This window comes from Mus musculus, chromosome 1 (assembly GCF_000001635.26).
Source record: "Mus musculus strain C57BL/6J chromosome 1, GRCm38.p6 C57BL/6J".
NCBI classification, from domain to species: domain Eukaryota; kingdom Metazoa; phylum Chordata; class Mammalia; order Rodentia; family Muridae; genus Mus; species Mus musculus.
Window position 1 is genome coordinate 20,500,021 of NC_000067.6, and position 25,560 is coordinate 20,525,580.

At 40.0% G+C, this 25,560-nt stretch overlaps 1 protein-coding gene across 4 annotated transcripts in view; it reads right to left on the reverse strand.

Moving 5' to 3' along the window:
* Pkhd1 (polycystic kidney and hepatic disease 1) overlaps positions 1–25,560 on the reverse strand; it is a 560,304-nt gene that overhangs the window by 442,242 nt on the left and 92,502 nt on the right. For all 4 annotated transcript variants that reach the window (NM_153179.3, XM_011238384.3, XM_006495521.2 and 1 more), the window contains exons 32-35: positions 22,644–24,245; positions 20,134–20,277; positions 8,873–9,092; positions 2,922–3,072 (exon numbers count right to left, since the gene is read on the reverse strand). In NM_153179.3, coding sequence (NP_694819.2) covers positions 2,922–3,072; positions 8,873–9,092; positions 20,134–20,277; positions 22,644–24,245 — 2,117 coding nt within the window. The remainder of the gene's footprint in view (positions 1–2,921; positions 3,073–8,872; positions 9,093–20,133; positions 20,278–22,643; positions 24,246–25,560) is intronic.

Sequence of the window (25,560 nt, forward strand, 5' to 3'; positions counted from 1 at the left end):
TCACTATCCAGCTATCCCTTAACAGGGAAGGCATCATTCCATATTGTTTTAGATGCCACAGTGTAAAGGGATGCTAGAACGGTGAGGTGGGAGTGGGTGAGTGGGAGGAGGAGCACCCTCATAGAGGCAAAGGGGAGGGGGAATGGGAAGGGAGGGTTGTGGAGTTGAAACCAGGAAAGGTGATATTATTTGAAATGTAAACGAATAAAATCATTAGTTCAAACAAAAAGAACACAGCAGAGAAATTTGAACATGTTCAGAACTCAATACATATGGCTTGTTTGAGGATTTTAAAATAAGTGAAGCATACAAAGATCCTTCAAGTCTCAAAATTAGACTCTGAATTGTTAAAAAAAATTTTTTTTTGAAATCTAAGAAGTAAAATTATCTGGTCAAAGTAGCCAGCACCATGATAAACAACTGATACCATTTTCTTGCACGCTCACTGGCTATCGCTGGACATTTGGTGTGTGTGCGCGATGATAAACAACTGATACCATTTTCTTGCACGCTCACTGGCTATCGCTGGACATTTGGTGTGTGTGCGCGATGATAAACAACTGATACCATTTTCTTGCACGCTCACTGGCTATCGCTGGACATTTGGTGTGTGTGCGCGATGATAAACAACTGATACCATTTTCTTGCACGCTCACTGGCTATCGCTGGACATTTGGTGTGTGTGCGCGATGATAAACAACTGATACCATTTTCTTGCACGCTCACTGGCTATCGCTGGACATTTGGTGTGTGCGCGATGCATTTTTCAGTGTCTTACATATAATGAAGCTCAAAAGAACCTGAGCAGGTAGCTACTATTATTATCATGATCCCCACTGCACAGATGAGAAAACTGAGGCACAGATATGTCAAATAATTGCCTTGAGGAAAGTGGTTTATTCAAATCTGGTAGTACAGCTCCAAAGCTCAGACACCTAACCAATATGATAACCTCCCTCTGGGGTCCTTTGCCCTGAATTTGCTTCTGCTAACATTCTAAGAACACTAGACTTTTACCTGTTCAGAAAAAATGGTGCCAAGGTGCTTAAAACAGAGACTTATTACTGGAGCTGACAACAAGAGTTGGGAGGTGTTTGGCACTAAAGACCTCAGTACTGAAGCTCAGGGACATTTGCAGAGGCAGGAAGGAATTTAAGAGGCAGAGGACAGGGTGGCATCACAGAATGACATCTCATGGACATGACATGGCTCTTGAACTCATGAACTCATTGAAGCTATGGCTACCTGAATAAGATATAACCCCTCAACCTTTCATGATGGTTGAGAGACATCTCATGGGATCCTTTTCCTCAATAAAGGAGAGTTAATGGTTTGGGGCAGACCATGACCTATTCGTCAGTGGCATAGCCACTCACCAAATTTTCCAGCTCCAGTAAATGACATCCTACCCATGGTCACGCCTAAAACACAAATTAAACTCAATGGTCACATGCCAAAGAAACAGCATGAAAGAGGACGGGGGACTTTGCTGGAAAGAGAAAAGCTTTCCTCAGGACAGGAGGGGACGTGAGAAGGGACAGGGGGCATGAAAACCACTTACATGCACAGGCACACGTATGAGACTGTCAGGAAAAAGTAACTTAGAAAATGAGACTGAGAGTCTTAAGATTGCTCAGTGTCCCATATAGGAACAGCTAGGTAAGAAGCAAAGAGTGGGATGTGACCTGTGATTACAGGACAGTGGGCCTGGAAATGAGAAGCCAGTGCAAGCCCTGGACTGAAAGGAAGAGGTGTTTGGGAGGAGACACTGTGAAAGGACACACACAGGGGAGTCACCTGGAGGGAAGGTTCTGAGAGGTGAGAAACCTGGGGACAGGACAAAGTGAACTCAGAGAACCCTGAGTGTGGGGACAGACAGGGGACGGTTTGGAGAGGACAGAAAGACAGACTTTTCAAAACCACACACATTTTTCAGCAGAAAGATAAAACTTATACACACACAAATAATTATCACCAGGCAAAGGTGTGTGGATTTGGATCAGGGTGGACTAAATCAAACAGCATGCACAGAAGGACCCGGAATGCTGTGCAGTATATAATAGGCACTTAATAATTGTTTGTACCAAGTAAAAGAGACAAAGACAAGATGACCTAAGGATTGCTTTCATGAAAAAAGAAAGGCACCTAAGGGAGTAGGTGCTCAATAAATATTATTTTTTGGCCTGTGTACAGTGAGAAGCCTGGGGAGCTATAAGAGATTATCCGATAGATTTCCAAAGAACTCTTAGCCTCTGATTTCAATTCTCGTAGTAAACTCCCCTGGGAGGCTGTGGAATCTCTCACTGGGGACTTAAAGAACACAGTGTTATTAGAAGAGTCCCTTGGAGAGAGGGCTTTAAATAAGACGCATTGAGAACACCAGGCTGGACCAAAAGGCCTCTGGCCATTCTTATTTCTAAACTTCCCAGGAACCTCCTCTATTGTTGACACTCACACTCCCCGCCCCCTCGCCCCCTGCCCCTAGGAACTGCACTGAACTGGATAGACCAGCAACACTGTTGTCCTGCAAGATGAAGATGGCCGAGTGATCTGGAAGCCTTCCAGAAGGGCCCAGTTAAATGGTAGGCTATTTATTGGATCAAGAAATAAAGCACTGGGAAACTCCTTTCTAACATGCATGCAGAAATAGGGACAAAAATGCTTCAGAGCTTATCTGTTCAAAATGCACCCTCACAAAAAGTCAGGCAGTACTCGTTTATTTTTTGAGAAAATATATGATTAACCATAGTTAACGATGAATTCAGATGCTGGGCGCTAGCTTTGCTCCCTCAAAGATGGAGAGCATTTAATATTATGTATTGCTGCCATTTGGACTAAATTGTTTTTTTTTTTAATGTACACAATATTACAAATTTAATTTGAGCTGTTTGAATCAGTCTGTAAAAAAGATTTGATTATACCTGAGTGTTCTGGCCCCAGCTTTTCTGTATTTCAGTAATCTTGGCGGTAATTGGCTGATTAGGCATCTCACACTCCATCTCTGCCTCAGTTTCCATGGTAATGTTACAGGAGCTATTATAGATGAGAACTTCATCTCTTTCCACTTTAGGGCTGAAACAAGAGGGGAGGTTAAATGGGATGTCATCAATCTTAATGAAATGCAATTATTTTTACTCTTATTAATCATTGCGAGCCATTAGCTTGTGGCAACTAGAGGCCACCATTTGTCAAATTTTGCAAATTTCTGTAATTTTGTTTCCATTCTTTTATTGTTTATTTGTTTTTTTTCTTTATCTGCTTCACTCGGCAATGAAACCGCACACAGTTAAATATCCTTCGCTCGGGCCTGGCTCGGGCCTTCTCTGTTTCCAAATTAGGCACAGGAGCAGGCTCTCCTCAAGCCCCACCCAGGAAGCAGCTCCCAGACAGCACTTTCAGTTCTAAAACTAGAAGTAGAACCTGAGCATACTTAATTTATTTTGTTTGGAGTTGTTGTTGTTGTTGTTGTTGTTGTTGTTGTTGTTTTTCTTACCCCTGTACCTCTTCCTGGTCTAATTCACACTTTGTGTTGGGGGGGGGGCGACTGAATTGCCTGAACTCCCCCCCAGGGCAGATGGAGAAATTGGAAAACCCTCACGACTGGCTAACTGGTCCCTAATTCCAACTGTGAAAAAATGAGCTCATTTAGGCTTTCAATTCCCTCTCCCCAGCTGATGGCAATGAGGCTCTGTTGCTAGCAGTAGAACGTTAAGTTAGTAAATTAATTAAACTTACTTAACAGCCCAGACTAAGGAGATTCGATATATGTACCAGTTATATCCCAGACATTCACTTTTAAAAGTCCTTTTGCATTAAGGGGAGAAGGCAGACTGAGTTTCAAATGAAAAACAGCAGCACCCTGTTACAGCGAGTCTAAAAATATGCAGTCAGAGGAGGTGAAAGTCTGCATATTAAAGAGTAGTGTCCCCAACAGGTGTGATATTTATTCAGGAATAATCCTGGCTTTAGGCATTGTTGCAACTAACTCAAAGATTATTAGTAATAATAATGCATGCTGTTTCACACATTCCTACAATTTTATATGCAAGGTCTCGGTTCAGCCTGTAAATTAGGTGGAAGTATGAAGTAGGTAACCCAAAGAGATCAGGGAGATTTACATAAAGCTAAGTACAAATTTATTCAGTGTCAAGATTGGAACTCCAGTAGCGTGCTTCCTAAGCCGGGCCCTCAGGTTTGCAGGTCTAACTGAGCATCAGACAAGAAGAGAGCAGATCCCACGAGAAGCTCAGACAGAGCAGCACGAAGGACAAAGGTCACCGACCCCAAGTCTGTAAATCATGTCAAAATGCAGCATCTTTCGTGAAATCAATGTCAAAATGGTTTCTCAGACAATTTGCTAGAAATAATGACTCTATTTCCTATCCTGTCTCAGCACTTAATCTTTGTTTCCTCTTGTTAAAATGTCCTCGGCTGTATCCAGCAAAGACATGACTTCATAACCACCATGTTCTAGACCAAAGAAGCGTCAGCAGCATTTTAACTTCACACTACCCAGAGCCAACCCAGAGCTAAAGCTGCCCGTTGAGGCACTGTTCTCCTTTAGTTAGAAGCTTACTGCCCAGGGCACTAGCACCCTGTTCTGGGGCTTGCCTGGTGTCTACTTGAAGATGCCAAAAATCCCAAAGGCCCAGCACTCCAAAGTGTGGAGGTTTCACTCTACTGCATATATTCAATAGAGGCTTGGGGCAGCATTAGAATACAAAGGTCAGGTGTGGAAGCCGGTGAGTTATAGTGGAATGCCAGTAAAAATCCTTAGCATCGTTAAGACACTTAAGATAGCACTCACCAAATTTTGTGTTCCTTTCTCTTTTATAAAATAGTTACTAATAATATAGCACCTGTCTTTGTACAGGTGGTAGGGATTTGAATATCATAATGCATATAAACTGACTAGAACAGAGCCTGGTGTACAATACGTGCCCATAATCGCAATGCTTGCTCCAGTTCAGGTAGCAGTGCTGTTAGTCATGTTATTGTAGAGATGTCGGAATCCACATTCAACTCTAAATACTTCACCTCACATATCCGAGCCCATAGTTCCAATACATTTTAAGTCAGGTGCCATGGTCTACCTAGTTAAATGGGAATCCTGAAGGCAGAAGGAGCCATGGGTTAAATATATTGCATTCACTCCTGAAATGCCAATCTCACTGCAAGATTCGGAGAAGAATGATGTAAAGTGGAGCGAGCCAGGGGTGGGTAGGGGGTTTGCAGAAGGGAAACCAGGAAAGGGGATAGCATTTGAAATGTAAATAAAGAAAATATCTAATTAAAAAAAAAAGATTCGGAGAAGAAAAGTAAAGTAGCTTCTAAAAGCCTGTGTCAGGGAGGCATAGGTCTTAGCAGAGAACAGACTGTTAATTCAAAAACAATCCCGTTGCCAAATTGCCTTCTAAATATTTATTTGTAGAGTGGCTTTTGCTACTCTCAACATGGGCCAGAGGAGCTTATTTTTGCCAAAGGTAGTGAGTGGTTAGTTCAGAGATTCATAACTGGCCAAAGCACTGAGAATGGATGACTCTATGCACTCAGGTATAGGTAGATCATTCATACCAACAGCCCAACAGCGCTCCATCCAAGCTTCAGGGAACATCTCAGAAGAGGAGGTCTGGGAGAAAGTCTGAGAACCAGAGGATAAGAAAGGAAGAAACTATGGAATACTTCTCTGGACTCCACATGGACACTGCACATAAGAACGTATGGAAACTGTGGTTATGCACACAAGATAAAGGCAGTCCTAATTCCAGCAGGTTAGGGGAAGGGCTCCTAGGGCCCCACTCCAGCTGAGCAGCTATGGACAGTTGCTCACTGCAGAACGGATGGCTGTTGGTAAATTGTCTACATTTCTATAGATGGCCCCACACCTCTGCATGTATGGGCCTCAACTGGACTTAGGTGACTTGTTTATTTTAAAAAGAAAAAGAATATATGAGTTTGGGACAGAGATGTATCAGGAGTGTTCCAGGAGGAGCTGAAGGGAGTTAGTCAGGGTAGATTTGGCCAGAATACACTGTACATGTTTATGAACTTTTGGAAGAATAAATTTTCAATTACAAAAAAAATAAAATAGAGAAAACTAAAAATGTTCTATGATATTTGAAAGCATGAAAATAAAACCAAATGCAAAACCCAGATGGATTCTCCAAATACCTGACTTCAGAGCAATTTAAGGTGGGGCAATCCACTGTGGGGCTTAGCAATCAAAAGTTGTTTTCTCCTTTTTTGCTTCTATTTCCTATCCTGCTCCTGGGTTGGAGGAGATCTGATGAAAACAGGTACTAAAGTTCTGTGCTCTTTAGCCTAAGTCATAAAAGCTCCACAGAAATTCTCTTTTCCAATTTCAACAGAACTTGTTTTGCATAGCCCTGGATTTCTTTCCCACACACTTTCTTCACTAAGGCTTTCATTATAGATGCTGATAGACAGCATTATATGAAGTGCACTATGAGCCAAGAGCCTCAGGTTCCACTCCCAATATTGCCGTAAATACGCTGTAGACTTTGAAAAGGAACTTCATCTTCACTTAATAAAGAATCCAGAGTCCCTCAAGAATTTCCCATAGCTCCTAGAGAGCTTGCCTTTCCTTCCTGGGGTCACTTTTTTCTTTTCACTCTGTTCCCGCTTAGCTGGCCTTTGAGAACGTCATAAAGTCTATAGTGACTTCATTCTTGCTGCCTTCACTGCCTGGATTTACACAGTGATACCTTCTCTTTCTAAAAATACTCATCTAAGCATGATGTCTAAAGAGTTTGAAAATTTGTAGGTGTATAGCACTCATCACCCACGACTGCTATGTCTGTTTTTTTTATTTTACCCTCTTAAGGTTGTTGATTTTTGTGTTCTATCACCACTGAATCACCTTCAAGACCTGGGACAACACCTACACCATAGTTGTACTTGCTAAAAGATAAATGGCAGGTGGTGGTGGGGAATGGGAGGGGATGGGTGTATGGATGGATGCACGGGGCACAGTTTTGCCACAGATACATCTGTCTGCCTTTGCCAGATCACATAAAGCCCAACATTAGTTCTATCAAGGAGATACATCATCTAATGGAAGTGGGTGCTGTAAAAAATACCATGGAAAATAGAACTCTAGATTCACAAACACAACCGTTCAAGGAGTGGACAAGCTATATGCTGCAAGATTTCCTTAGTGCCCTTTGCAGAATTTATTCTGTGTCTTCTAGTTGTGAGATCAACACTTGTTCTGCAAAGAAATACATAAAAGCTAATTGAGAAAAAGAAATAGGATCAAGCAGCTAGCCTTTGCTTTTCCAGCCATCTGAGTACAAACACGATGCACACACAGAGGGAGCCAACCCCAGCCCTGCTTTGTGGTCTGTGATTGTGGAGCCTGTTTTAAAGCATTTCCTATTAAACACTCTACAGCATGATTTTTAAGTCTTTTAGTGCCATGTCATTTGGATGTATTATTAAACTTATTTCAGATATTAGCTCCAAAGAACATCACTGCACACATCACACACTGCTATCTGCTTTCTTAAAATGAAATCTTAGAAGTGAAACCTCTGGTAGAATTCTATGGCTTTGAATAACGATTTACCAAACTCTGTTCCAAAGATTGTACCTGCATCCCACTAGTCCTGTGTTTCCCCCTTGTCCTCAACATGAAATGTAAACTGAGTTTAAGTCAAGAAGCTCAATAACTCACATCCACTTTGACATGCTGCAATGGCCAGAACGGCAAGATGCTGGGTTTGCTCAAAACATACTGATGAGTAAGGGGACACCTTGTAATGGGGTCTGAGCCACAGCTGCTTCAGCCACCTCTGACAGTGAGGAGGAAGAACATGGAAGAACCCATTTAGGATGTCTAAATTAACTCCTCCAAATCAATGGAACAGGATCTGTTGACATGGTGGTGAGTTCTGAGGCCCTGCTTCACCCCATTATACCCTCCAGGCTCTTATTTCCCACGATACCTTTCCAAGGCACACCCAGGGCAGCAGCAGCCAAGGAAGTGCTTCTTTTCCTCTGGCTGACCACAAATCTCTGATGGCAACTTCCTACCAAGGCAGATTGCTCAGGCCATCACAAAGTCAGACAGCCATGGAAAGAACTAGTTACTTCCTCCACCACAGGCGACTGGTCTTGTTTTGTTTTATATCTTAATGAGGAAGTCGATCCTCATTAAAAAGTCAGCTGTGGCCAGTTCTATCCAGATGAGCAGTAAAGACAGAAGGCAGTGGTCTGGTCTGTTCTGAACTGCCCTGCCGACAGGAATTAAGGTCAGACGAAGTTACCAACATGCACACCTTTTAAAAATTGCCTTACAAAACAGGTTGGATCTAGAAAATGCATGGTATTACCTGTTATATTTTTTTCTTTTTAAAAACGCAGAGTGTCCCTATGAGCTTATGGCATCTAAACCCCAGATCTACAGTAATTCTAGGGCATAACCCCCCCCCTTCTTTTGAATAAACATTGTGCACTCTGCCGGATTTTTTTCATACTTCTGAATCTGTTTGGAAAGAAAAGAAAAAACGGGACATGGGGGGAAGGCTTCTGTTTTTCATAATGTCTAATCTTTCTCCCCATTGGCATTCACCAGATGTTGCTTTGGATCGGAAGATAAATATTAAAATCTAAGCAAGAACAAAGTGAGCTGTTTACTGGGCATATTTTTCAGATGTTCTCTTGAACACTTGAAAAAGACAGCGATGCTTTGATATGTAGGCTGGCTGGAATCCATGATAGAATAGCCCCTCTGAAAGAGTTGGAGGCCTGTAGGCCACAACCACCCTGCCTGTGCTTTCTGACAGCTCTGTGGAGCCCAGTGGCCATGCCCTGATAGGAAAGTCAGAGAGGACAGATGAGATGGAACTACCTGAGGAAGAGGCCTGAGAACGATGGAAAGACTGACTCTGTCCAGTGATCTGGTTCGAAGAGGCACAGGGAACTCTCTTCACAAAGGTAGACATAAGGCCAGGATCCAGGCAGTCTCTCTGTCCCCATGGAGACAGTCAAATCACATCGCAAGTAGGTGGAGCTCCTGACTTTACAGCTGTCTTCTGCATGCCTCAGGTCACATAGGAAAGCCAAGGACACTGGAAAAGTCACCAAGAGTTTAGGTAAAGCTGTGGAAAGAACTCAAAGTCTTGTGTCATTTCAGGAATGATGTTTTCTTTGAGCAAGGAAAATGAAATTATCAGTTCATTTTAAGAAAGAAAGAAAGAAAGAAAGAAAGAAAGAAAGAAAGAAAGAAAGAGAGAGAGAGAAAGGAAGAAAGAGAGAAAGAAAGAAAGAAAGAAAGAAAGAAAGAAAGAAAGAAAGAAAGAAAGAAAGAAAGAAAGAAAGAAAGAGAGAGAAGGGAGGGAGGGAGGAAGGAAGGAAAGAAAGAAAGAAAGAAAGAAAGAAAGAAAGAAAGAAAGAAAGAAAGAAAGAGAGAGAAGGGAGGGAGGGAGGAAGGAAGGAAGGAAAGAAAGAAAGAAAGAAAGAAAGAAAGAAAGAAAGAAAGAAAGAAAGAATAGAAAAAAGCATTATCAGTCAATGCGGAGGAACATTGTCTCAAAATAAAGTAGAGGGTATTCTTTATGAATGACACCACATATATGGAAACACATTCACTAGCACACACACACATATATAAATATACATTTATTATTAAAATATTTTATATGTCATAAGGCAGATAAATTTAAGAAATGGTTTTGCAAACATAAATAATCCTCATGAGTAAAATGCATGCAACTATTCAGACAGCAAGAGACTGCAACAGTTATAATAGTTCTGAATTAATTTGCTGCTCTAGACTAATTTCCTGCCTCATTCTCAGACATAACCACTTGGCATTTAAAAAATAAAATGTGTGTTGCTGGAGAGAGGGCACTAGCTGTTCTCCCAGAGGTCCTGGGTTTGGTTCCCAGAACCAGCATAATGGCTCGCGACCACCTACAACTACAGATGCCCATTCATGGCCTTTACCAGACACGTACATAGTGCACAGACAAATGTGCAGGGAAGAGTCACATACATATAAAATAAAAACTATTCTTAAATTTATTAAACAGATTTATATTTCTAAATGAGAGGCTACTGTTTTATTTTTGAACATTAGTAAACATAATGCATGACAAAATATTCGTGACCCTGTTCTTTCTATGTAATGTACAATTTCTGGTGTTCGTGCATGTTGTCGCTGCATGCAGCTGCCGTGTTATGTCCCCTCTGTGTACTGCCTGCCATGACTGTGGTGAATCATTTGCTTCACCAGTTGACTTTTGGGTACTTCCAAATATTTGCTGCTACAAATATGAACAGAGTTTCTCTAGGATGGATGTCTATGAATAAAAAGGTTTGCAGGTATAAGGTCAACTTTAAGAGAAACCACTACCTAGTTTTCCATAGAAATGTTTGTATTCCTCCTGTCTATATTGCAATCTTACTCAACAACTCTACTGAGTTGTTGGCACTTGAAATTATCAGACCCTGACTTTGCCTTGTGGTGAAGAACATAGTGTCACACTGTGGCTTTAACCGACATTTTTTTTAATCTTGACTTTTTAGATTGAATTTCCATTTTTATCATTACATATTAAATTGAGAAATTTTGTTTAATTATATTTCATGAGTCTGTTTCTGCTCTTGCCTTGTGGCTATTTTCTACGTGGAATATTTGTTTATCTTTTTCTTATTTATCTGTTCCGCTGGGGTCCTCTGAGAGTTACCTCTTCCAAGGTGCTGCCTAGGCTTTTTGCTCTTTATGGAACTCCTTGGTCAACAGAACTCTCTGGGTATTAAAATGATCAGTATTATTTCATAAAGCAGAAAGCAAGTATTTTGCCCCATTTCTCTGGGACAAGGAAGAGACATAAAAGTAGCAATAAGGCAAGCATGATCCCGCTATCCAGGAGAGAGAGGCATCCAGTAGATCTATGAGTATGAGGCCAGCGTGGTCTACATTGTAACCCATTTGCAAGCCAACTGGAGTTATGTAGTCAAACTTTAGCTCCAACAAAAGAACAAAAATAATGCAGTGTCCGTAACTTTTAATGGGCAGAAGACCAGGTGTCTGGTGAGGCATTTTAGCAGCAACTGTCTGAAAATCCTAAAGTGAACATGAGAAGAAAAGGAACTCTAGCCTGCTCCATCTGCAGCTAGCCCATCCTCTCGGGTACACAACAAACATCTGTATCTTTGGGCATGAGTCCACAATTGCTATCTCAACCCAGCCCTGACAGCGAGGACCTCTCGAGGTAAGCACATGCAACAGGATTTGTAGTTATGCTATCACACCCAAATGCTGCTATGCCTGCTCCTGCATCCCAAAGCACCTGATAACCAGGACATTATCTGGGAATGTTTTGAATGAATAATTGCAGGAGAAAAAAAAAAAGCTGATGGTACGATTCTCTTGTGGGTAGACAAAAACACAAGACCTTTCTAGTTCCTGAGCCCCAAGGCAAATAAAAACAGGCTCAACACCTATAAAATAATGAATTCATTATAGGTGACTAAGTAGATGCAAATTGACAGGGTGGATTATGAAAAGCACCCAAGGCTGGGGATCAAAATCCATGGGTTTTATTCAAAGTTCCCTCACTAAATAGCGCTGTGACCTTAATCGCTTTAGCTCTTCATGCCTCATGGAAAAGTTAAAGTTTCCATGAAAAAGTCATTTGGTATAATCCAAAGAAATGCAAAAAAAAAAAAAAAAAAAAAAAAAAAAAGAATCCTGAAGATCAAAGATCTTGAGCATTTTTAAACAAAAGTGAAATATGAATTTCATCTAACCAGATGTTTTAGCACCCATTGTATAGAGAAATATTCTTTTGCTAGAAGTGTAATCTGAGGGGAGTTAAAGATAGTTGACCCCAAAAGCAGCCAAGGAAGTTTTCTCATCTCCCTCTTTAATTCCCCATTCTTCTCTAAAAGGGAAACACATCCGTACATGGCATTAGAACAAGCAAACCATAATTAGGAAAGCTCGCATCTTAAGACGTTTATCTACGATCTGGGAGAGGAACCATCCCTCTATCATGCAAAAATCAAACTGAAAATATTTCAAACCAAGGGTCAGAATTCAAAGTGACCTCGTTAAATTTGAGGAGTACAAACAAAAGACCAAAGGAGAAGAGGGGAGCAGTGAACTGTGGAAGGAAAAAGGAGCCATATAAACAGGAAGAGGGTCAGGCTATATGCAGTCATTTTAGAAACACAGACACATACTTGGCACATTCACAGACAATCACACCAAATGCATACACATGCCACATGCATGTATATATATATATATATGTGTGTGTGTGTGTGTGTGTGTGTGTGTGTGTGTGTGTGTGTGTGTGTGTATGTATATATATAAACAAACAATGTACCAAGTGGTGGTAGTGCACACCTTTAATTCCAGCACTTGGGATGCAGAGACAGTCAGATCTCTACAAGTTTTAGGCCAGCCTGGTCTACACAGCAGTTCTAAGACCGATAAGGCTACACACATAGAAACCCTGCCTCAAAAAACAAACAAAACAAAGAAGCAATGCACGCCCACAAATGCATGCATATACACTGCATGTATGCACTCATGTGCATATACACATCAGCACACACTTTGCATACATGATCACATAATGCTGTCGTGTAGAAATTTTTTCTGAGATAAAATATTCCATTCTGAAGGAGGTTCATTAACTCAGGAAGTAAACAATTCAAAAATCGTAGGAAGTCCCTGAAACTGACCAGATTTACTAGGTCCCTCTTTCCCTGAACACACATAAGTGGTGTATAACACACTTTCAAATAAGCTGAGCTGCCCCAAAAAGGCATGTCAGCTAAGCTGCACGGAAGAAGCAGAGGAGACCAGCTGATCTGCCTGAAGAGACTCGGCTCCTGTAAATAACCCCTCACCCATACTACTGTGAGTAACCCAAATAAAACTATTTGGTTCACCAACCTGAACTTTGACAGTATCCTTACTTTGGTGTGTACAAACTCCAAATCTGGGGTGAGGAGATATTTGTTCATGTCTCCCTAATGTATCACACAACACATACACACATACCACAAGCATGCGTGTACACCACATGTTTGCACAGAGAGGAAGAAAGAGAAAGAGTGAAAGGGGGGAGAATAGTATTTAGCAGCAAGATCATAAACCAGAAAACAGCACTACTGTTAATAACAAAACTAGGACCAAATTGCAGGCCAACATCTGTGATGCTCCCAAACATGTCTAGAACTTGTTTAATAAACTACCTGGTTTTGAGCTTTAGGTTAGGCAACAATGTAGGAAATCAGAGAACATCAAGATGTTTGTGTACAACGTTTTAGCTAACATGAATCCTGAGGATCATGTCTAACAGGTTCCCAGGCAAGGCTGCAGAAGTAGCCCGGGGCACAGGCACAGTATACTATTGTAGCAGAGGAAGATGCCAAGACTTTCCAAAGGCCACTGGCTGATTAACGCTGAGACGGTTCGGGAGGGCAGGTCTAGCAATATAGAAAGATGGATGAATCCTCTGCAAATGGCAACTGGAATACAGGTGTGAGGATTGTAGCTGATTTTCCTCCGACAATCTCTCTGGACTACACAGATTCCTCATGCTGCTGGTCACATGCAATCCTATGCAGCAGGAGAATTACTAGTGATTTCTAACAGTTTCTCATGAGCAATCTCTTAACCAATTGTTGTCTATTAAACACATACTTTCACAGGAATAAATAAAAACACAATCGAACACGGAGCATTTAGTTTAGTTTCAGAAGGTTCAAAGAATCCCCAAACCTGCACCTGGATCTTACATAAGGAGCATGGAGTAGACCTTCACAAGACCATAAGAATAGGCTTCTTTTCAAAGACTGTTTTAATGAACTAGAAATGTGTTTGTGTGATTGATGAGTGTTTGGTGCCACCTTGTGGCCATAGAAAGTGTTACAGCCTTTAATTCCAGTGTTGCTCCTTTTCAAAACCCAAAGAGCTAATTCTCAGTTTCTAACACTTAACCAAATCCTTTATAGTATGCTAATTTATTTTTTCCTATATGAGTTTCCAAACTTACAGTGCCAAGATTTACCTGAGCCTAAACACTTCATTTTTTTTTTCCTTTTGCTGGTTAAAGGGTTAAAGTTTAATATATTAAAATAATACTAAGTTGTTTTGAAGTTTATTAATTCATGTGAGATAGATAGTGAGATAGATGATAGATCGATAGATAGATAGATAGATAGATAGATAGATAGATAGATAGATAGATAGGTAGGTAGGTAGGTAGATAGATAGATAGATAGAGATAGAGATAGAGATAGAGATAGAGATAGAGATAGAGATAGAGATAGCGATATGAGAAAGTTTTTTTTTAAACCTCTGTGGGACTTAACCCTGATCCTGAGGGTCACACCTATCACTGCAGCAGAATACCTGCTGTGCCCCCTCCCACTGTCCACACCTCTTATTGACACCACAGACCATCTATCTCCCGCCACCCCAGCTTTCCTTCTACCCTGCTACTCCAACTCAGGCAGACACCCTATGCTCACCTACAGATGCAAGCATCACCAACAAAGCACAGGAGATGAGAGAGAATCTCAGATAGCAAAGATACAATCGAAGAAATAGATACACTTACAAAAGAAAACATTAAATCTAAAAAAAAAAAAAAAAAGCCCTAAGACAAACTAAACATCCAGGAAATCTGGGACACTATGAAGAGATCAAACCTAAGATTAATGGGAACAGAAATAAAAGATTCCCAATTCAAAGGCCCAGAAAATATTTTCAACAAAATAACAGAAGAAAAATTCCCTAACCTCAAAAACAACCTGCTTAGAAAGGTAGAAAAAGGTTACAGAACACCAAGTAGATTAAACCAGAAAAGAAAGTCCTCTCACGACATAAAGATCAAAACACTAAACATACAGAAGAAAGAATAGTTAAAGCTGCAAGGGGAAAAATACCATGTAACATATAAAGGCAAAAACACTTGAATTACACCTGACTTCTCAATGGAGATACTAAAAGCCAAAGCAGTCTAGACAGATGTGCTGCAGACTCTAAGAGACCACAGATGTCAGCCCAGACTACTATACCCAGCAAAAACTTTAATCACCATACATGGAGAAAATGAGAAATTTCATGGTAAAGTCAAAAATAAACTTATCTATCTACTAATCCAGTCCAACAGAAGAAACTAGGAGAATAAAAAAAAAAAAAATCCAACCCAAGGAGGTTAGCTATGCCCATAAAAAATTTACATAGGAAGTAAATAATTTCATACCAGCAAAATCAAAAGAAGGCAAGCATACATGCAGGCATGCACACATACATACACCATCATCACCACCACCATTGCCATCACCGCCAATATAATAGGAAGTAATAGTCACTGGTATTGATATGTCTTAATATTAATGGTCTCAATTCTCCAATTTAACAACAACAACAACAACAACAACAACAACAACAACAAAACAGACTAACAGAATGGATGAGAAGACAGGATCTGCTGCATACAAGAAACACACCTCAACATCAAGGACAGCCATTATCTCAGGGTAAATAGTTGGAAAATAGTATTCCATGCAAATGGACACAAGAAGCAAGCTGATGTAGCCATTTTAATTTTAATATTTAACAAAATAAACTTTATTCCAAATTAGTCAAAAGAGAGGGAAAAACACTACATCCACCAATATGATATCCCAATTCTTTACATCTGTTCCTCAAACACAAGGGCACCCAATTTTGTAAACAAACAAACAAGCAGACAAGCAAACACTACTTAACCTCACACAGTGATAATGGAAAAATTAATTACCCCATTCTCACCAATAGTCATTGAGGCAAAAACTAAACAAACAAACAACTATTGGAACTAACAGATATTATAAACCAAAGAGACCTAACAGATATTTACAAAGCATTTCAGCCAAAAACAAAAGAATACAACTTCTTCTCAGCAGCTCATGAGAATTTCTCCAATACTGACCACACGTGCAGATACAATGTCTCAACAGATACAATGTCTTAACAGATACAATGTCTCAACAGATACAATGTCTCAACAGATACAATGTCTCAACAGATACAAGAAAATTGAAATAATGCCTTACACTCTGTCCAACAACCATGGATTAAAGCTGGATATCAACAAGAAAAACAACTTAACTCTTACAAACTCATGGAAATTGAACAACTCTCTATAGAATGGGGAAAAAAAGGTGAAGGCAGAAATAAAGAAATTAATTAAGACTTCCTAGAATTCAATAAAAAGTAATACACAACATACCCAAACTTATGGGACACAATGAAACTGTGCTAAGAAGAAAGTTCATAACACTAAATGCCTTCAAAAAGAAATCAGAGAGAGCTCATACTAGCAACTTAACAGCATTTGAAAGCTTTAGAACAACAAAGAAACAAACACATGCAAGAGGAGTAGGTGGTAGCAAATAATCAAATTCAGGGCTGAAATCAATAAAATAGAAACAAAGAGAATACAAACGAATCAATGAATCAATGAGTTAATTCTTGGAGAATAATCAACAATATAGACCCTTGTCCAAACTAAGACAGTGAGAAGAGAACATCCAAATTAACAAAATAAGAAATAAAAAGAGAGGCAATCTCAACAAACCCTGAGGTGATAGAATCATAGGGACATATTTTTAAAACCTGTACTCTATCTAATTGAAAAATGTAAAAGAAATGGGTAATTTTCTTGATAGATACTACCTACCAAAATTAAATCAAGATCAAAGAAACAACTTAATGTACCTATAACCCCTATGGATATAGAAGCAGTCATTAAAAGTCTCCTCCCCTCAGCCACTGAAAAAGCCCAGGGCCAGACAATTTTAGAGTAATGTTCTACTGGGCTTTCAAAGAAGAGTTAATACCAATGCTACTCAAATTTATTCACAAAATAGAAACAGAAGGAACATTGTCAAATTTGTTTGATGAGGCCATAGGTATCCTGATACCCAAACCACATAAAGACTCAAAAATGAAAGAGAATTATACACCTATTTCCCTTTTGAGCACAGATGAAAAACTACTCAATAAAACACTTGCAAGCCCAATCTAAGAACACATCAAAATAATCATCCACAGGGGTCTAGTAGGCTCCACCCCAGAGATGGAGGAATGGTCCGGTGTATGAAAATCAGTCATTGAAATCCACTACAAACAAACTGAAAGAATAAAACCACATGATCATCTCAGCAGACGATCCTTTGACAAAAAAAGACAAAAAGAAAAAAAAAACTTAGACAAAATCCAAAACCCTTTCATGGTAAAAGTCCTGGAGAGATTAGGGATTCAAGGAACATACCTAAACATAAAGCAATTTACAGCAAACCTATAGCCAACATCAAATTAAATGGAAAGAGATTGAAGCGATTCCACTAAGATCAGAAACAATATAAGATTGTCCACTCTCTTCATATCTACTCAATATAGTACTTCAAGTTTCAGCTAGAGCAAAAAAAGCAACTAAAGGAGATCAAGGTTTTACAAACTAGAAAGAGGGAAGCCGAAGTATTGATACTTGCAGATGATATGACAGTATCCATAAGTGACCCCAAGTTCCACCAAAAAATTCCTACAGCTGATAAACACTTTCAACAAAGTGGCTGGATACAAGATTAACTCAAAACCAATATCCTTCTGTATACAAACAACAAATGGACTACGAAAGAAATCCAGGAAACACCACCATTCACAATAGGTCCAAATAATATAAAATGTCTTGGGATAACTCTAACCAAGCAGTTCAAAGACTTGTATAATAAAAACTTCAAGTCTTTGAGGAAAGAAATTAAAGAAAATATCAGAAGATGGAAAGATCTCCTATACTTATGGATCAATAGAATTGATATGATAATGATTTTTAAATGGCTATCATACCAAAGCAATATACAGATTCAACACAATACCCATCCAAAAAAAAAAAAAAAAACCAACACAATGCTTTACAGACATTAAAAGTACAATTCTCTACTTCACTTAGGAAACAAAAATTCCAAGATAGCTAAGATAATCCTGAACAATAAGAGGATTTCTAGATATACCATCACCCTGATTTCAAGTTGTACTGCAGAACTATAGTAATAAAAACTGCATGGTAGTGGCATAAAAACAGACATGTTGATTAACAAGATGAAATTGAAGACCCTATAGACACACACAGAGACAGACAGACAGACAGACAGAGAGAGATATACTAGATATCAAAGACAAAATAATACAATTTAAAATGGGGATACATATATAAACACAGAATTCTCAGTATAGAAATCTTTGATAGGTGAAAACACTTAAAGAAATGCTCAGTATCCTTAGCCATCAGGGAAATACAAATCAAAACTACTTTGAGATTCCATCTTACACCTGTGGAGTGGCTAAGATCAAAAACACAAGAGATGGCTCATGCTGGCGAGGATGTGGGACAGGGGAACACTCCTCCATTGCCAGTGAGAGTAGAAACTTGTACAGCCACTGTGAAAATCACTATGGTAGGTTCCTCAAAAAACTGGGAATTGATCTACCTCAAGACCCAGTTCTACCACTCCAGGGCATATAGCCAAAGAACACTATCCTAACATAAGGGCACTTGATCAACTATGTTTACTGGGGTTTTATTCATAATAGCCAGAAGCTGAAAACAATCTAGACATCACTCAACCAAAGAATAGATAAGAAAATGTGATACATTTACTCAGCTGTTAAAAACTATGACATCATAAAATTTGAAAGCAAATGGATGCATCCACAAAAAAATTATCCTGAGTGGGGTAACCCAGATCCAGAAATAGAAATGTGGTATTTATTTATGTATAAGTGAGTATTAGCTGTTAACTAAATGATAATCACACTACAATCCACAGACCCAGAGAAATTAGGTAAAAAGGAGGCTCTAGAAAAGATGCATGGATTTCCCTGAAAGGGGAAATAGAATAGATTTGGGGTAGACTGAGGCAAGAGGAGACAGGATCAGAAGAGATCAGGTTAGGGGGAAGGGATGGAAGGAGAGAATTTGGAAAGACACAGCTAGGAGCATTTGGGGGTGGTGTGGAAAACTAGGGCAACGGAAACTTCTGGGAATCTATAAGGGTGACCCTAGTTAGGACTCCTAGCAATGGAGGATAGGGAGTCTGAAGTGGCTATCCTTTGTAGCTAAGCAAGGCTTCCAGTGGTGGGTCAGGGCTTCATTTGCTTGAGTTTCTAGGAAAGAAGGTCCTTTGGAAATCCCCAAATAACCCAGGCTGATGCTAGAACAAAACATGACAGTGGAGCCCCATTGCCAAGGACAACATCCACACAGCTCACTGAACATAGAGAGGTTGAGCTAGTTCCCACATGGAGCCTTCAGCACTACATTCTAGTCTCTTTGGTATTGGAAGGTACTCTGAAGGCTACGGAAGGAAAAACCTGGACAACCCAACAACCAAATCCTTGACCTACACTCCATCTTACCTGTAGCATATGTTGAGGCAATAGTGTTTGTAAAACATGTGGATGAAGCCAACCAATGACTGGTTTAACTTGAAGCCCATGCCCAACATTTCCTGGATGGCCAGGAACCAGAAACTGGCTAGCCCAGAGATCTAGGGTAGAACCAGTCAGCCAAAACAAAACAATCAACAAAATGATTCCTAATGATATTCTTTTTGTCTATGTAAGTGTTATATGCATGTGTAAGCTGTACATGGCTGAGTATGGGAGGTTATGTATGTGTGTAGGCTGATACACTGGCCTAGGTGTGTGCATGGAGTTCAGAAGTTGGCTTCAAGTGTCTTCATCACTCTTCACCTTATTTTTAAGACAGATTTATTGAACCAGAGTTTACCTTTCAGCTGAAATGCCTACTCAGCGAGTTCTGGGCATTCACATGTCTCTGCACCTCCAGCCACTCCTGGGTTATAGTCATGTACCATTACAATAAACAATTGGTGCAGTTTCTAAACTCAAGTTCTCATTCTTACAAAGCCAGCAATTTAGCCACTGAGCCACCTCCTCAGGCCCAAGGGTCTACCATCTTTGATAGAAAAGAGGAAATTCTACTCTCAGTAGTAGTCAGTATAGTAGCAAAACAGAAATAGAAAGGACCAAAGGATATGATCTTTAAAAATGTTTACATGTGGTTTTTTTCTTACCATGCAGGGGCAGAACCAAGCAGCTGAAGGCAGACACTGTCGCATTAGCCAAGACTTGGCATGGAGCACCACATACGGCAGCTGAGATGTTCCCTGGAGAAAATCCTGCTCCGAGCACATGCAAAAGCCTTCCACCCAGGCAACCTTCAGAGACAAATCCCAGGCGCATCACTGATGAGGCAAGACTTGGCATATTGCACACAAAGTTCAAGCATCATTCCCTTGCTATTCAGCCTTCTCAACCCCCACACAATGTGTACGGCTGATCCCAGCACCTCCATGCGCCTCTCTGCTTGGCTCTGACATGCAGCTTTTTTGTGTGTGTTGGGCAGTGTTTAAAAACTATAGTCACAATGTATAAATAGCTAATTTACCGCTTTGAGTTTTTCTATACCAAAAATTATTTCTATACCAAAAAAGCATAAAATGGAAACAAAAGATTTTCTTCTAACCACCTATGTACGACTCTTTAGCAAACATTATATCTATGTGTATATATGTGATATATATATATGTATATATATATATATGTATATATATAGATTGAATGATCCCCTCTATGTTTTTAAATCACAATCAAACATGTATATATATATATATAAAACATATATAACATATATATGCAAGCAAGGCTATATTAGCTACATTAACCACTGCTTATATAATATATATATATGTATATATGTATATATGTATATATGTATATATGTGTGTGTGTACATTTTATATATATACATAAATATACATATATAACACATATATAAAGCATGTATATATAACATGTATATATATCATGTATATATAACATGTATTTATATGTGTGTGCATGTATGTGTGTGTATAATATATGTATATATAATATATACATTATTTAGAAAGGGTTCATTATGTGCATATTATCCTGAAGCTCTTTCATTTACTTAAAATTACTGCACAGATATTTTTCCAGACCTTCATAGATTCCATTTCATGTTGATAGATAACTAGAACCTCATTATACAAATTTCCTCAATCAAGAGTTTAACATCTAATACCTCCAATTACTGTTCCACTTCTGCCACTATCAATAATTGACACAGTAAAGACATGTTTTAAAGTTCTTAGGTAAGCAAAGTTAGTCCAGATTGCTGGGTCACTCAGAGATGCAGAGATTCAGTCTCCACTAGAGCAGCGATTCTTTTGGGGTCAAAGAACCCTTTCATAGGGAACTGTAGCAAGACTACAGTTGTGAAATAACAAAAATAATTTTATGGTTGAGGGTCACCATAACATTGAGGAACTGTATTAAAGGGTGAGTTGCAGCATTAGGAAGGGTGAGAGCCACTGCATTAGAGGAAGGGAGGTCCTTTCTCAGAAGCTCAACCACTCAAGGGTGATGTCTCCCGCTGTAGGTGCATTTTATGGTACTTTTTCACCATTAAAAAATATCGTTTCTTGAAGAATAGAGAGAAGAATTTATAGACTATCCAGCCTAAAGTCTTTTATTAAGTAAGGAAGCCAAATCTTAGAAAAAGCAAAGCTACATTAGCAATATTAACCACTGCCCCCAAATGCAAATCCTGATCCTAACAGAATCCCACTCAGCAGAAGCCAAGTGTCTATGAAATATCATGGGTATTGCCCCAACAATAGGAATTGAATGATTTCCTCCATGTTTTTAAATCGCAATCATGATTGAACTACTTCAGCAAAGTAAGTGAACAGAGACTTTAAAAGGAAAAAAAACTAAACAAATGCCAGTGTATCTAAAAGAAAAAGAATAAAGTTGGAAGCCGTAGAGATGACACAGGGTTAAGAGCACTCAGTCCCCTACCAGAAGGCTGGAGTTTGGTTACAGCACCCACCATTGGCAGCTCACACTGCCTGTAACACCATTGCCTAGAGATCTGATGCCCTTTTCCAGCCTCCATGGGCACCTTGAGTGCACATATATCCACCTAGGCACACATACATACACATAAAATAGAAAATAAATATTTGTTTACATTTAACCAGCACACTTGCACTATGGCACTGGCATATTATTGGTGGAGTATGAATTCACCTGTGAACCATTACAAGACAGCAAAAAATCAATGCTACTGAATGTGAACTTGTTTTAAATACAAATCAGTATATGTCTAAAATAGGTGAACACATTTATACTCTTCTACAGTCAAATAATGAGCTTTAGCAACTGATATTAAATATAAAACACTTGTTCAGTGAAGAAGTGGTTGCTTGAAATTAAAATAAAATCAAATACTTTGGAAATATGTGGAATTTCTATGATGAAAAATGAAGATAAATATATGAGACCTCACAAGATAGGCCTGAAGAAGACCCTGTGACCTGTGACTATAAGGGCTCAAGGGGTCACCTAGGGCCTATCTTTCTTTTTTCTTTTTTTTTTTTTTGTTTTGTTTTGTCTTTGTTATCCTCTAGTGATGTTGGTACCTCTCTTCCTAGAACTGAGACTAACAATTAATTCACTTTATAGAGAAATATTCTGTCTTATATTCTCTACTTACCATAGTTCTTGGTCACTGAGGTCACAGTGGCTCTCAGCACAAGAATGAGAGTGGATGAGGCCCACCCTCGGCTGTGATCATAACCTGTGACAAGATACTCCCCAGCAGGAAGCAGAGGGACCATGCACTGGAGAACTGTACGGTTGCCAGCAACACCTAGACACGGTGATGTCCCAATAAAAATGTCAACATTTGCAGCCCCTGAGATCCGGGCCACTGTAAAGGTTAAGATGTCTTGGCTCCGTGAAACAGAAAGCAATTCTGGGGTGAAGATACTGCTGTAATCAACAAGTCCTATGTGGTATAAAACTCCATTCACATCAATTTCCAGAGCAGCAGAGCCATTTCCTGCAGGAACAATGCACTGGATGAAGTCAGAGCTGAAGTTCACTGTTAGACAAGCCTGCCGGCCAACATAGACAACTGTAGCTTTCCATCCTCGCAGGGCTGTGCCTTTTATCGTCAAGAGACTTCCACCATGGATGCTAAAGTCCTTAGGAAAATAATCAAGCACCTGAGGCACGATGAAGAAGTTTCTAGAAACACTATTGAGGCAAGCATATCCAGCACTTGTATGAACAGCTGACAGATAGTGGAAGCCTGGGGCCAAATCTCTTATCTGGCATGCCACATGGCTGGTATTGAAGAATGTTGTGTGGCAGGGAAGTTGATCATCCACAAATGCTATTGGCTCATCAGCAGTGGTAGCTAACCTCCGGCCTCTCATCAGCACCATGGTTAGAGACCCACTGATGCTTATAGTCAAAGCATCCACAATAGGAGTTGCTGCTTCCTCTATGAAGAGTGTACAGTTCCCCTTACACTTGCTGGTCAGCCCATTGACCAGAACTGTGATGTTTAGAGCCAGTGATGCTTCAGAAAATTGGTCACCCACAAATCTGGTCTGGCATAGGACTGTGTGGTCTTCCAAACTCAAAATCATGCAAGCAAAAGGGCCTGAAATGTCAACATGAACTGACCTCTTTCTGGAACTGAAGGCCATGCCCTTCACAGTAAGTACTGTCCCACCACATTTAGACCCATGTGTTGGGAAGATGGCAATAATCTGAGGTGACAACTCAAATTTCTGAGGCACCACAGACATATTGGCAAACCCCATCCTCTTGTGACGAACTTGGAGAGTATAGACCCCGGCTTCCAAACTATGGAGAGGAAAAAAGCACCCAGACAAGTTCATGCTATCACCAAAAAATTGTACTTCAAGTTCACATTTCAAGGACCCCAAAAGAATGACTGAGTCAGAGATGTTACTTCCTTCCACATAAAACCTCACACTGTTGTTCCTGAATTCTCCCCACATAGCAGTGACCACTGGTGTTGCTGCTGCTTCATATGTGAAGGTAAAGCCCTTCCCCACCAAGCTTGGTCCATGGAAGAAGGAAGTGTTGCCAGCCCAGATCTCCACAGAGGCTAGGACAGTGAGAACATCTGCCCTGGGTGGTAGTACAGCTGGAGGAGTCTCACACCAAATGTTCACTTCCGTTAAGTTCACAATATCACAAGGATGATTGTCCACAAGCACCCGAATCAGAGCTGGGTCTCTGCCCAGTCCTGTTCCTAAGAGACTGAGGAGAGTTCCACCTAAAGTGTAAACATAAAAGACACAAATTAAAAGGTAATATTCCTGTCAGCTGAAAGCCTCAACAGCAAAGGCCTTTTTGGTGTGGCCAACCAGGGATTGATTCCTGAGGACCCACATGACAAAAAGAGAAAACTGACTTCTGACCTCCACATGCCCACTGGGGATGTGCTTATACACAGACAGACAGACAGACAGACAAATACAAACACACACACACACACAAATAAATGTAAAAACTAATATTCCAAATAAGAACTGCATCACTTGTACAGGTCTGCTACAATAAGTCAAAAGTAGGGTGCACAAATTTTATCCTCATCATGACTAAATATCTGATCACTAGGCCAGTACTCAGATATGACAAAATTCACATAGCAGCACAGTGATTCAAATTGTTTTATAAGAACACTTTTCAAATGCCCCTCAACAGAGGAATGGATACAGAAAATGTGGTACATCTACACAATGGAGTACTACTCAGCTATTAAAAAGAATGAATTTATGAAATTCCTAGCCAAATGGATGGACCTGGAGGGCATCATCCTGAGTGAGGTAACACATTCACAAAGGAACTCACACAATATGTACTCACTGATAAGTGGATATTAGCCCCAAACCTAGGATACCCAAGATATAAGATACAATTTGCTAAACACATGAAACTCAAGAAGAATGAAGACTGAAGTGTGGACACTATGCCCCTCCTTAGAATTGGGAACAAAACACCCTTGGAAGGAGTTACAGAGACAAAGTTTGGAGCTGAGATGAAAGGATGGACCATGTAGAGACTGCCATATCCAGGGATCCACCCCATAATCAGCATCCAAACGCTGACACCATTGCATACACTAGCAAGATTTTATCAAAAGGACCCAGATGTAGCTGTCTCTTGTGAGACTATGCCGGGGCCTAGCAAACACAGAAGTGGATGCTCACAGTCACCTAATGGATGGATCACAGGGCTCCCAATGGAGGAGCTAGAGAAAGTACCCAAGGAGCTAAAGGGATCTGCAACCCTATAGGTGGAACAACATTATGAACTAACCAGTACCCCGGAGCTCTTGACTCTAGCTGCATATGTATCAAAAGATGGCCTAGTCGGCCATCACTGGAAAGAGAGGCCCATTGGATTTGCAAACTTTATATGCCCCAGTACAGGGGAACGCCAGGGCCAAAAAGGGGGAGTGGGTGGGTAGGAGAGTGGGGGTGGGTGGATATGGGGGACTTTTGGTATAGCATTGGAAATGTAAATGAGCTAAATACCTAATAAAAAATGGAAAAAAAAAAAAGAACACTTTTCAAGCCTTCCACTCC